At 38.5% G+C, this 14,507-nt stretch overlaps 1 protein-coding gene and 1 long non-coding RNA gene across 3 annotated transcripts in view; both read left to right on the forward strand.

Moving 5' to 3' along the window:
* Positions 1 to 1,467: 1,467 nt before the first annotated feature.
* Positions 1,468 to 9,839, forward strand: LOC120543783. Its single transcript, XR_005636398.1, has 3 exons — positions 1,468 to 1,534; positions 7,010 to 7,110; positions 9,741 to 9,839. It is a non-coding gene; the product is annotated as an uncharacterized LOC120543783 (long non-coding RNA).
* Position 9,840: 1 nt separating this feature from the next.
* Positions 9,841 to 14,507, forward strand: part of LOC120543782 (multidrug and toxin extrusion protein 1-like) — a 24,162-nt gene continuing 19,495 nt past the window's right edge. For both annotated transcript variants that reach the window (XM_039777019.1, XM_039777018.1), the window contains exon 1: positions 9,841 to 9,883. In XM_039777019.1, the coding sequence (XP_039632953.1) occupies positions 9,864 to 9,883 (20 nt within the window). In that variant the 5' untranslated portion in view covers positions 9,841 to 9,863. The remainder of the gene's footprint in view (positions 9,884 to 14,507) is intronic.

The raw sequence follows: 14,507 nt of genomic DNA on the forward strand, positions 1-14,507 counted from the left end.
AACACCATCCCTTCATGAGTAATGGGTTAACACCTCCACTTTGATGAATATGGTGTTAAAAGTAATATTTGAATCTATGAGCCAATATAGAGGATATAAAAAAAATAAGCTCGGAACAGCCGCTGAATGCTAAATGTCTATTGCATAAATTAAGCCTAGGAAGAGTTATGGTGGGAGTCGATGGACCCCTTTGGGAAGTGGATTCTATGTGAATAATGTGTGCGCATTGTGACGATTGTTGTCCTACTCTCTCGTTGTCTGCTCCTCAGAAATTATTTACCCCCATGAATATTAGCTGTAAAATGCGCATTGCAACCTTTGAGAAACTGGTGGCGTCAGTGACGGATGGTGTTGAAGGCCAGAAGCAGGCAATGAATTTGAGGTTGATGAGGCGACTCATATCAGAGTGTGCGACATCAGTGCTCACCATCAATCTCTTCCCCTCTCTCCTGTAGACATCTGGCACATGCATCACCAAACACACTATTGAAAGCGAATTGAACCCAACCCTGACAAAAAACACACACACACACGGTTTCAGAGACAATGCTGCACATTCAAGGCCTCAAGACAAGATGCTCGGCCTGCAGCCAGCTGCCAGCTGCCTTTAATGTCCTACAGGAGAACCTAGACTGTATTAGAATAATAGCTTACATCCACATCATTTGCAATTATTGCAACAGCGAGCAAAGATGGGAAAACCACGAACTGAAGATGTAATAGCAGGGAAACCACGCTTTTCTAGACCTTCAATATAATATGAGCCAAATTTCAAAAGACATTTAACAGTTCGCATTAATGTGATGGTCCGTGTTCATTAACCCTTGAAAAACACTGCATTTGATTGTTCTAGCTTAATTCTGTTGCAATAGCAGCTTTTATTTTGGACTATATAGCAGCTATGCAGAGGTCTTTTATCTTGACTTTGTTTTTTAATATATATGTAAATTCTATGGATATAGATGGTTAGGAAAATGTAATTAATATGGAAGAGACTCCACTAGTTCGGTTGACACAATAAAGTTGCCTTGAGCTATCCGGCCCTGTTTATATGTCCTCCTTCAAACACATGATTTGAATTCCAGTTGTATGGCGGCTGAGGGAGTTAAATGGCTAGTAATCGAGAATAGATATCGGAATCATGCAGTCAGAATGTTAAAACTAAAATTGTAAGCTTGTTTTGGAACATTATTTACAAGTGGTCAATTTATTTATATGTTTTTGGGGTGTCCCTTATTCATTTTATTTTTTCTGTATGACTTGCAGCATGTCTGCATCTGCTTGTGTTTTCTGTTCATGCAGCACATTTCTTTATGAGTTGTGAAATTGGTGCATGTGTTTCTTAATATGCTTGTGTTTTACTAATGCTGCCTTTTTTTAAGTGGTGTATGTTGTCAAAGAGGTGACAATGTATTTCTTTATTTGCTTGTGTTTTATCTGTTTGCATGTGTTTTCTTGGTGCAGTGCGTTGACCTCTCAGTGCCACCCTAACTCACTACACCGGGCTTCTGCGATGTTACTGCAAACAAAATAGGTAGGTGATTTGGATGCCCTGTATATCTTCAATAATCATTTGTCAGCTTAAATTAGCCTTTTTATGAGCAAAGATTTAATAGGCTTCTCCTAAAACGTTTTCCCACTTCTCATTTTTATGAGCTATTTGGTTTCAGCAGCCCCAGGGTCAACAAATTTGAGATAAAGAAAAAGCCAAATGAAGAAACCATGGTGTTGTTTTATGAATTTCTAGCTGGCCTAGCTTCTGATGATATTTCTATCAACTCTAAGCTTGTCTGTGTGTGTTGCAGGCCTCCTCACTGTATGCACTGCTAACTGTAGGCCTAATGCAAACGGACACAGGCTACACATAGGCTATACCCTAAGGCAGACAAACAGAAGGAAAGATGAGTCCTCCAAAACTCCTTGTTGAAATGAGAACTGTTATCGGTTATCAGCGCACCACCCGACTGGAAGCGAAGTAATTTGAAAGCTGTTTGAAATGCGGTAATTTGCCGGTGTGACTCATCGCCAACACCTACAGCGACAAAACCTCTGATCCTCCAAAGGAAGAGCAGGGTAGCACAACTATGTGTGTGTGTGTGTGTGTGTGTGTGTGTGTGTGTGTGTTAATTATGGATCATACATTGAAATATGTTAATGCTTCACTGTGAAATAAATCATTTACTAACCATTAATAAGTATAATTAAAGCGTTTTGAATTGATTAAATACACAGGAGTTACAGTGTCCGTAACTGTAAAGTGAAACACATCCTCTTTTTATTGTTCAGCCAGTCAACAAATGATAGATGTCTTGATAGATGTCCTGTGCAGATTTATTGACATTCCATAAAATGGCAAAACAGGTTTGCTGTAGGGGTGGGAAGCACCACAGGCCTCACGATACGATATCATCACGATACTTATGTCATGATACAATATTATTGCGATTTTAAAGATATTGCAATATTCTGCAATTTATTACCTTTTTTCCAACTTCAAATTTTTCCAAATTTCAAATTATGTCCCCAAAAGAAAACTGTCAACATCTGTTTTGTCTAAAAAGATAATGTCTCTGTTTGTTCATCTCATTTCAATTGTATTGCTGCAAAATGGGATTGTCAAGCAGACCAACACATATATAATAAAAGATGGCTACTTGGCGCCTGTGTATCGATACAGTATTGCCACGGAAAATATTGCGATACTATGCTGTATCGATTTTTTCCCCCACCCCTAGTTTGCTGTGGGTTGAAAGGGTTATCAGAAGGCCGGGATACAAAACAAACAGCTTACATTTGGATATCAGACAGAAAGCCGGGTCCAGTTAATACAATTTTGACGACAACCTGATGGTATCGCAGCAAAATAGGGCGCGCTCACTTGAGGTGTCAGGGTGAGGGAAATTATCATGATTAATGCAGGGTTGCCATTAGGTAGAAATGTAATCTGTCTCCTACTTGTTAATCATTATCTCTCCCTGATTAATTTTGGCTCACGATTTAAAATAAGATATCAAGCTTCATTATGTTTGGCAAAGACCTTAAAGAAGACTTTCCATCATTTTAAAAACAATCCATCAAATGATAACTTGTAATTCTATGAGGCAGATATATGAAGAACTGGAGTTAGCAACTCATACTAAATTGTACATTAATAATCAAAATAATTACATTATTTGGATACACAGGGTTACCAAAGTGCTTAACTGGATTACAATAAGACACAGTAAAACTATAAATGGGCAGACATTGTACATTCTTATTAATCTAGTACGCCACACATGTTCAGCCTTTCTGCCAAAACGTACAACTTCTATGTTCATACTGCACGGATCAATCGATCAGACACTTCATTGGTGTTCATTGTCATAGCCAATAAAGTTGATTCAAAAAAGACAACTGTGTCCTCAAAAATAGTCTGTGTTCTGCAGTAAAGTTATATCGCAGCACCGTCTCAGGCCTAGTCCACACCTACACAGGTATTTTTGAAAACAGGGTTTCTCCCTCTTTCGTTCTTAAAATAAAATCCTGTCAATACATTCCAAAAAAACGCAAAAACACAACTGAAGCACTGTCAAGGGCATGCCAAGTCAATAGGTAGCGATATAACCCCAGTCACACAAAGACGAAGCGGAAGAGTTTGGCCAATCAGCCTGGAGAAAAAAAAGCTCTTACCGGAAGGCTACCCACCAACTAGAAGTCCAACCGGGTATCAAAAACCGGCCACAGGGTCTTGCAAAATATTTTGTCTCATTTGTGACGCCTCACAGAGAAGATAACGGCTCTTTTACAAGCCCCAAACTCAGTTTTTCCTGTCTACACGACAACACTAAAATGCTGTTTCTTCACCCAGGTCGGAGTTTTCCAAAGCTCCGTTTTCAGTGACCTAAAACGCTGTTTGCATGTGGACAAAAGGCCAAAATGCATAGACAAAGCTTTTTGAAAATACCTGTGTACATGTGGACTAGACCTCAATCAAGATTTGTAGCCACAACATGTAAAATACCACTCCAATAATAATAATATTAATAATATTAATAATTATAATAATAATACAGATCTTTAGACAGCATCCGTGTGGGAAAGAGGACCATTAAACTGCTCCAACTGCCAGACAGTGGACCAAAATTTCAAACATGTCAGAAATCCATCTGATCCTTCAACAGTCAGATTGTCTACCCCCCTAAAGCTGAACGTTAGATGACAACCAGATCAGAAATTCATCTGAATTGGTCACCCAATTTGGGGTTAAAATCAGGCTTAATTCATACAGAGTCTAACTCACAAATGGAAAGTATGGGGAAAAAAAGACTAACTATTGACATGCAAGTCATCTTTAATTGAACTTCGACAATCACTTACAAACAGTTTTGTGCTAGTTACTTATTAGTTAATTATTCATCTGTAGAAGTAAAAAGTAAAATGACTCCATAACTCCAAATACTCCCCACCTACACATTTCATCTTAAAAATTAGAAAGGAGACATTAAGAGAGCCTACAGTTTGGACTTACCATCAACAGCTAGCTCAGCCTCAAGCTGCAGGCTTCACACACCCTTAAGCTCTAAACAAAACCAGGTGACTCCTTAATGTCAGCTGACCAGCTAGCTAGCTAAGAAGAAGAAGACAATGTAAATAAGAAACTTTGGTGTTAGGCAAATTCCTCCTGTTTTTGTTGAGGCTAGCCTCACACGTTAGCCCCTGCACCAAGCTAACATGTCAAGCACATAGACAGTAAAATGAATGGACAAAGCGACGCCGTAGACTTGCAACGGAGAGCAGTGAAGTCTATTAGAAGCACTTTTCCGATGATGACTGAGCGTTACTCCGCTGAGCTTGATGACGAAGATGTGACGTGAGCAACCTGTCTGAAAGTTGTAAGTCTTCTGGTAGCTGTGCCAAGAGAAATTTCAATCATTCCCAATCTTTTAGAGACGGAGAGCGTAGGTATATGTTAGGAAATAACATAGGCACAGGCTAATTATTGCTAACTAAAATACTATTTAAAATTAGTAATTAAACTAAAACAGTCGAAACTGCCTGTGAGCTTCTCCTGTACTGTACGGTAATTTCTCTATGCGACAGAAAGTTGCGTGGTTATGACACAATCGTTTTTACAAAAACGTCTGCTACAGAGCCATAACGTGAGATACAAGGTAATGGAGTCTTTTATACATTGTCGTGTTTCTTTAGAAATAAACAATGGACAAATAAAGTCTTTAAACGCTTCAGATGTAAAGCTATTCGCTATCAAAGTGACGCCAAAATGAATGGCAGTCAATGGAATGCTAACAACAGGTGATGGCTTGATAGCATAAAAATGGCTCCATTGTGGAGCAACTATGCTCAAACCAGAGCTGTTCGGACCAATCAAATTGTCAGGGTGGGCTTTATACGATGATGGACAGATGATCAACAGTAACGGAATCAACCACGTCACCAAAGAGCGCTTGGGTTGAATTTATTTATAACTCCGTTGATCTGATTGGTTGTAGGTCTATCCAATTGAGTGCAGAGGCATTTTCTTTCCTGGTTCGGTTGAAACACGCCCCATAATCACAGCCCAATTGAATCTTTTTTTTTTTATCAATCTTTAGGGATTCAAGTTAGAGTTTGCGAACTTGTCCCCAGAGAAAGAGAAGAAGTTGGTAATTTCATGGCGCAGATTATAACCCAAATTGAAATGTAAGCAACTAAAATTGCTGAATGTTAGAACATTGTGTCAAATTGGTCATTATTAACGTGACATACAAAGTGTCAGGTTTAGTTCGTCTAATGAAATTACTCATTTAGGGTTAACACTTTTGCATGCACTTCATCCGTGTCACATTCACATTAGGGGCTGAGCCATCCAACATTTCATAAAGTGTCTCTAAAACTGTTAAACATCTTCGTCTGACAAGGTTCTTAAAAATTTGCATTACATTTACAGTTTATGAATATTTGGGAGCCTGGTTTAAATGAAGAACTAAAATTAGATAGATCCTAATAATAACAAGCTCATGAAATCCCAAATTTGGCATGAAAAGTCAAGAAAGTGTAAATTGTTTATGTTCATATATATATACAGATTTGTCAATTGATCTCTTCCCTGACACTGTTAATCACATTGAAGTGTGTAGCCTAATTCTAACATCCCACACCTTTGTTTGTTTTTAAATCCCAGAATTAAGCAGTGAAATTAATGAATTCCAGAGTTGGACACCTTCAAAAGCTTTAACAAGGTTTAACAGAGCAACATGTCAGGAATGTGATCTTGATCTGTTTTAATGCAGGGCTGTTTTCAGTCTGAATCCCTGCTTAGAATTATCTGGTAATTAAATATGAAGCTGTAGCCAGGAAAAGGTTAGCTAAGCTTTGCATAAAAACTTGGCTTCCAGCCAAAAAAGTAGTCCGGCACATAAACTTCACTTGAGCTTCTTTATGGATAAAACAAGGCTGGTATGAAGTGTTAATTAGTAGCATTTAGAGTATTTTGTTATGTTTGGACATAGCCAGGCTAGTTGTTTCCCCCTGTTCGCAGTCTTTGTGCTAAGCTAAGCTAACTGGCTGCTGGCGGTTGCTTCATATACCGTACATTGTGTGTATCGACCGTCTCATCCTAACTAACCTGTGGCGCCCATAATACGTTTTGTTCAGTGGCAACAGAGAAGTCCTCAGTGTAGCCAGTGGCAACAACCTGAGCTTGTAAATGTAAAAGGATTCAGGTAGTAAAAGACTGAATAAAAGCTTATATCCAGCCAGCTCAGTATTCATAAAATCCATTTCCCAGATAGTGGTGTACAATGAAATTTCCCATTTCTTTATCTGTCACTTCTGCTAATCCATACACTGATCTCCCTGAAACAAAGCTGTGTTTTCTATACATGTACGTAACTAAATGTCATAAACACTTCTCTTGTCTCCTCTATCATTTCAACTCATCACCTCCTCTATTATGGCTGCATGCATTCTTTATAATTTTCTGTTTCCCCTCTTTACTTTATCTCTCCTCTGTATATTCTATTTCCAGGCATGAGCATGCTTATCTGTGTTACTGCTGGAGAAAGAACAAGAAACAGCATTGACAGAAGACAAAAAAAACATGAAAAGGAGGACAGCTTGAGCACTAATGTATGGGAGGCTTTATTTATTTAATTTGTAATATATTCATATTGTTTTTCTTCATGTTTTTGTTTTATGAAAGCAATGTCCTCTTACACCTAAGAGCTAACTGGTTCCAGCAGTATTTTCTCACACTGTTAATTTACATTTGATAGTTAATTAATTGTAGCTTCAGTGTGTTATTCAACATACAAAAACTTGGGAATCTCCATCAGTTAAAAATAAACCAAAGAGCATCATCAGCACTTGTTACTATGGAAAGGGGCCCAGGCCAAAGCCGAGCATAATAGGAAGGCTCCATTGTTGTAATCAGGGACAAAACCATTGTTTCAAAATTCATTGTGTACACATACATTACCCAACCTTTGTTTTTCTAATAGACTGTGGAGAAATACTGTAGTTACATAATACTAAAATTGGGGAGACAGGAAAGACAAAAAAAATTAAATACATGACGTGTGTGGAATTCCTGGCCACAATCACAAAGCACAGGAGACATTTGACATGGTAGAGATAAATTATTTTATATTTTATTTTCTTTGTCTGCTACATATCTTTTCTTAAAATGAAAAAAAACATGCTGGTGTGAAAAGTTGATGGGTGTTACGGGCTGTAAATTTGTTTGGGACCTGGCGTGAAAAGGCCTTCGGTCAGCTGTCTTGGTAACAGATTCGCGTTCAAGCACCTCATTGATGTATTTAGTTTTCTGGTCATTCAAAGAATCGGATAGTGTTGTTAATTGAAACATTTTATCTTGTTCCTGTCCTGATCTGGACAGATGTCTTGCTGATAAACTGGTAACCTTTTTAGATTTTTTTACTGACCCAGATGGACGGAGCTATTGAATCATTAAACTAATGCACCTGTTAAGAGTCTAATGCACAATAAAAGAAAACAAAAGAGAATAGATAAACAGAAATATGGGAAAATTAAAATGTTGGTCTCATGACAGTGTTTAAAAAAGCTAGAGGAGTTCAGAAAGACCGTAAATGTCTGTTCTATGGTATTCCCCACAAACTGCAGCATCAATTGTTAATTATTTTAGTTAATTCAGTTTAAAAATAGTTTTAGAAGAATTTTCTTTACAGAACTGCTCATTTAAATCCAAGTAAATATTTACTCATAACTCATTTATTATAGGAAATGTTATTCTTCATATATTCTGAATTCTGTGTTTGCCTGTGGACGATTTTCACATTTTTGGTATGTGCACAGCTGACTTGCTGCAGAGCTGACCAAAAGTCTAGCTTAGCATTTGGAAAGGTTTTGAAGAGTATACACTTTGTAATAATCAGCTTAAGCATGCAGTGCACAGATCATTTTAAGCAGAGATAACTAAGGATGTTAAGTTTCTGTATGGGAGGGGCAGGGTCATTTGAACTGTTAAAATAATATTTATGTATACAAATTATTTCTTTAGTTGTGATAAGAAGCCCAATGTTTTATATTTATGTTTCTTTGCATGTTTAAAGCTACAGTGCGTAGTTTCTGTCTCCCCCATGAGGAATTCTAAGTAATGACAACAAAACGTACAGCTCCTACCCTCGCAGTTGCAAGTAGCCAAGGAGGACACGGAGGATTAAAAAAACATGATGGACTCTTCTGAAGACATAATTATCTTCACTCGATTTTCTGCGTGCAAAAGTTGCCGGATGGCACCAGTTTCTGAACATAGCTGAACTGAGAAATACAGAGGGAGTTTTCTGGAGCTGATAATTTTTAGTAATGACTACTAATGTAAACTTGATTTGTCTAGCAGTGCATCAACTACCGCTCTGTGTTAATACAACTTGACCTGTTAAGTTTCACCTTGTGTAAAAACTTAGACAGTTTAAGGCAACGGGTTTCCAGGCAGACGTCTAGTAAAGTCAACTAACGGGATAACAGTGTAGCTACTGTTTCTATTTTTTCTATGATTAGTACCAAATTTGTTTTTTGCAATAAATTATTGGTAAATTTTTGGGAATTTACTTACATGTAAAATTAAGTATTACCGTTGATTCAGAAGTGTTTATTGTCCATTTCCTTTTTTTAACCTTAACCATAACTTAATGTTTATTATATTTTTTGTTTGTTTTTATGTCATGCAGATAAATAATTATGATTTTTAATAACACAATGCCAGGTTGCATTGTGTGCAATTTTTTTAACAATGTCTTTATTGATTTTTCATTACACTCACAAGATAATGTTATTGTCTAGCACAATAAATTTCCACTTTTGTTTAACAAGGCCTTGAGTGCAATTTTCAAACAAACCATGATTCACAAAGATTGTCACATGGGAAAAAATCTATAGGCCTTTTGCACAGCAGACATCTCTTTGCATTGTCTTCTTCTGCAGTGGTTAAATGGAACCTGACCAACTGTTTATCTCAATGCAGCCAACTTTTAATATTAGCATTACCGTAGTAGATGGAAACGCGTACACATTTGCATTTTCACTTTTTGTAAATTTGGTTAAAATTTGTGTTATATTTGAATGGAAACCTGGCTTTAGACTGGCATACAAATTAGAAATATAGACCATGAACAACAATGTTCATAAAATAAACACAATTAGATGGTTGGTTACTATTTACATAGCTATCTAGCAGCATCAAACTGTATTTACTTACATTGTCATTTTTTGTCATGAAGGTCAACAGATGATTGTAAAGCATGCATGAACATCAGCAGTCACCATGAACAGCAGCTACCACCAGAGGCAAGGAGGCAGGAAGAGTCAAGGACCACAAAGGGCACAAATCACTGCCCAGTCGCATGATCTGGAATGAAAAGAGGTAGGAAAAGCATTATTACAGTGGAAACTCTCACACAAACAAAAATGCACCAGGGTGAATAACAGGTGCACTCCTACCGGGTTAAACAGGCTACATTTTCATCAGCGGAAATCTGTTGTTATAATAATCTGTTATATAAAAAGGTTTTGCAGTGTGCATTTTTTATTTTGACTGCAGGTAGGTAAGTAGCCGTCCTCGTGGGATCCAATGATGCTCAGTTATATGTGGGGAGCAATGAGATCTGCTAAACAGTATGGTGCAATCCCATGTAATGTACTGTCACATCTGTCATGCGTTGGGAGCCATGTTAGAGGACTCGATGGGCCAAATGGGCCTTATGTGGCCCAATTTTATTGTTTTGGTTAGGAATTTGGGAAGCAGTTTTTGAGCGTGGGGAAACCAAACGTTTTCTTGGTTTCCACAGCTTGTATTGTAAATATAGGTTGGATTTTAGTAATATAATGGATGTGAAATTGCCGTTTTAGCACTTTTTCTTTGATGTGTGCAAAAAACAATGTTTCTTTATGCAATGGGTTTTGGGGAAATGGGGAAAAACCATGCAGCCAAGATACCCAGCTGTAATCAAACTGGAGATATTGCTGTTTTTAATATATGTCTTCAAATATCCTAGTTTTACTTAATCATGACACAAAGACAATGATTACAAGCTGCAAGACAATACTTGTGCCTATGTAATCTAATAACATCAAAGTGGTGCATGACTGTATTCAGGAGTGGAAACTTTAGTTCTTTGTTTAGTTTCACAGCAGTTTACCTAACACTTAAAGCTGGAGACAGAGCACAATTCAAATATAGACATACAGTAGTGTTATTATTAAGGAGTGAGAGATTAAAGTTGAAATGACTCAGATTCACCGGGATTCTTAACAAAGCCTCAGAACAAGCAGAATCCTAACGGAAGGAATGAAAGGCTAAATTTCTCAGATAATCTTATTATTATGGAATTTGAATCTGCTCATGAGACATTTCATATCTACAAATATGAATAGTTTTTTTTCCGCACACATTTTCGAAGTATATTACTTTGTTTGTGTAGCAACTCTGGCAGCCTCAGGCAGAGAGATATATTCAGAAATTGGGCTATATAGGCTAGAGGCAATCATTTAAATCCCACACACACTGATATTATCACCAACTGACAGTGTTTGCTAGGCATAATGGGGTTTTTTGTAAGCTCAACTCTCGTGGGTTATTAAAAGTCTGCATTCTTCAAAGTCTGCTTTAGGCAACGTCCAAGTTCGAGCCATAAATATTTCAAATGTTTGAAATAAATGTGGGGTACTCCACTGGAGTAGTATCTAGTACCATAACATTGAGTCATTCGCCCACTGTAAGGCACGGATTTTGAATTATCAGTGCTCGAGTTGTTGTTGTGTTCCCTGCATATGTGTGCAACCGGTGTTCCTGTTGTTAATCACAAACTTCGAAATCAGCATGGAAAAGTTTAAAGCTGTAGAGTGGTGGCACACACAACTTATTTTGTACCAGGGAATTCTTGTCTTGAAGTAAACTGCTCAAGAGGCTTTGATGGTGTTTTAAGCCCCCAATGTCGACTTCATGGCCCCTAACCGTAACCTTAACTCTAACCCTAACCCTAACCATTGCCTAATCCTAGTGCCTAGAAAATCCTAGACGATGTTGGGGGCTTAAAACACCAAACACCACTCCAGAGCCACATTTATACATGATTCTGTATACGGAGAGAGAGATTTTTGTGATTTTTTTTTTTACAGATAGAGCCTTTTCTAAATAAATATTTAAACGTGTAATTTTTGGGTTTGTTCACATGTTGAAAAGGACGGTGGCTTTATCAGGAACGTCCAGGATGTACACACAGTTAATGTGCACATGTTGGAACAAGATAATAAATAATATTTACACCTTGGGAAACCCTCACACAATCGAGCCGCGTGGCTTTATAAATAAACACAGCTTACAGCATCCGTGAGCAGACTACCTTGAATTATCACTGTCAGCTCAGAGGATAATAGTGCATGATCCCCTGACAAACTGAAACAATGAATGGCGAATACAAAAACTATTGCACTCAAAATGTAATGTTTCATCAGACAGCTTTGCTACATATTTGTGACGGCTCTCCCGGCGATAAAACATCTATCGGGAACAGAAGCATATTGGAATACATCCGCTTAGCCACATGTTTTGTGTAACTAATTGGATAACCACACCAAGTAAAGCACGAAATTGCCTTTTTTTTTATCCCACCTGCAGCAGTGAATGCAACCCTCTCTGCAGGGCGTTGGTGGGGCACAGAAGCACACACATTTATGAGTCATACATTTAATATGCTCTCCCTTCCTACTCATATCATAAACACTCTGAGAGATGGAAACGAAACATCCCCTTTTTTCCTCTTTAACCACGTCGGAGACTTTGTCAGAGAGTCGAGAGAGATTCTCTCCTCTGCGTCCTTCGACTGTTTCTCATCCTTACTCTCCGGTGCCCCCTGACTACTCTTCTCTTACCCAGTCTGACACTCAGAAATGATGCTTTGACTCCCCTTGAGCCAGTTTAAAAAAAAGAAGAAAAAAAGTGTGTGTGTGTGTGTGTGTGTGTGTGTGTGTGTGTGTGTGTGTGTGTGTGTGTGTGTGTGTGTGTGTGTGTGTGTGTGTGTGTGTGTGTTTGGCTGAGAAGATAAGAGATTAGCATGAGTCAGATAATGATTCAGGACACCAGGTGGCAAATGTCTCAAATCATGTTCTCTCCCTCTCTCTTGTTTCCTCTCTCTTGTTCCCAGTCTTCACTAGTCCTCGCACTGCACATACTGTCAGTGCTGCTCTTTTGCTCGCCGTCATCTCCCATCGTTCCCACTCAGAATATGAGCCCATCTTTCCATACCTCCCTCTTTCTCTTTCTCCTCTGCGATGTCGCCTCGTGTTCCCCGTCTGCCTGCAACTGTGGCAAACTTAATAACCTACCGGTTCACAGGGTGGGCATGGAGAGGTTAACAGGGGAGATAAAGAGGGTAAAGACAGATTGAGTGAAGAGGGAAGGTGGTGGGGGTGTAGTAGAGGGAGCGATGGCCAGATGTGGAGAGATAAACGGGAGCGTATCGAATTGAGGTGGAAATTGAGCACGAATCTCAAGGAGTGTATAGGGAAAAAAGCAGCAGCTCACGTTGTGCACGTGATGCTGGGTAATTTAGAAAGAGTGGGACATAGGAATGTGTAGTGAGAGGCAGAGAGGGTTATAGAGAGCTGTGTAGAGGTGGATGGAGGCAGGGATAGAGAGATAGAAGGAGGGGTGGTGATCCTGGGGGCCTGATGACTCATGGCTGTGCTGCGGTTTGTGCGTCACTGGCGCTGGCTGGAGGAGGAGATAGTGGAGAGGTCTACGCATTTAATTACAGCCTTCCAATTTAGACGCACTGTACACACGCGCACCTACACACACTTGCACAAAATAATATCACAAATAATAGTCTTACAAGTACACTAATTTGTGACACACGCACACACAGTATGTAGACAAGCACAGACGTAGGTGCACACTGTGAGCACTCACAGATGTTCGCAGTGTCTTCAGCATACTTGCAAACTGAATGTTAATTATTCTTTTTTTCTACATTCCTTTTTTTTTCAACACGGGTATCGAGCTAAAACGATTGTGGTCACGAGCGTGTTGAGCATGCACGTTCTCTGCCTGCAGCCATCCCATCCCAGACAGAAACTTAGCCCCCCCAAATAAAATCCAAAATACCAAATCGTACCCTTTGAGCAGTTGCACCACACGGCTTGTGACTGGAATATGAAATGGAGACACAGACATACATAGGGACGTGCAGGACTCGCTTTGATGACGCAGTAAAGCAAACTTCTCTCAGATAATACTGATCACAATAGAATTTGCACTGTGTGATGTTCGAGTCATCCTGCTGGTTAAAGGTCATCCTTGTAAGAGCAGGATTTCGGCATCACCTGTCATGTATTTTGTGGATTGTTTACGGTTGTATGGTTTTGAATAAGACACGCAAGGCTTGTGATTGACTGACTGCTGGAAATTTTTTCAAAATTATCATATCCTTTACATTCAACTTGCTGTTTCTCCGCTGCTTTAGAAATCACTTCTCTTTCAGTTAAGTCGAGTTGATTTCAAAAGCACTGTTAACACCTGCACTTTCCCCAAGTGCTTGACGGGAAACAAAGGACACATGCGGATAGGAATGAGAGTTAAGAAATAGAATAAGAACATCATGAATAGCAGGAAATGGTGGCAGAGCCTGCTCTCGAAATCAGGCACAAAAGAAAATGTGACGGCTGTGTTATACGATGTTTTCTGTGTATATTTTTGGCAACGTACATTTCCTTTGTGGAAAATGTATAGATAGTGTTTATTGACGTTACAAACCTGAGCTTAATGTTTAAAAAAACATTCTTTCTTTAGATACAATATATTGGACTGTTTGTTTGGACTGTTTTTAATTGTATTCTAAAGCCGAAGTTCCAAATGTAATATGTATTTATTATATTTAAAATAGTATTTGTTTGACAGCAATGTAAAATAATTAAATGCAGTAAAATGCAGTAAAATACAATTTTTATACAATTTATATTAGATTAGCTGTGACTCTTACATGATCAAC

The sequence above is a fragment of the Perca fluviatilis genome, chromosome 16 (genome assembly GCF_010015445.1).
Source record: "Perca fluviatilis chromosome 16, GENO_Pfluv_1.0, whole genome shotgun sequence".
Classification (NCBI taxonomy): Eukaryota; Metazoa; Chordata; class Actinopteri; order Perciformes; family Percidae; genus Perca; species Perca fluviatilis.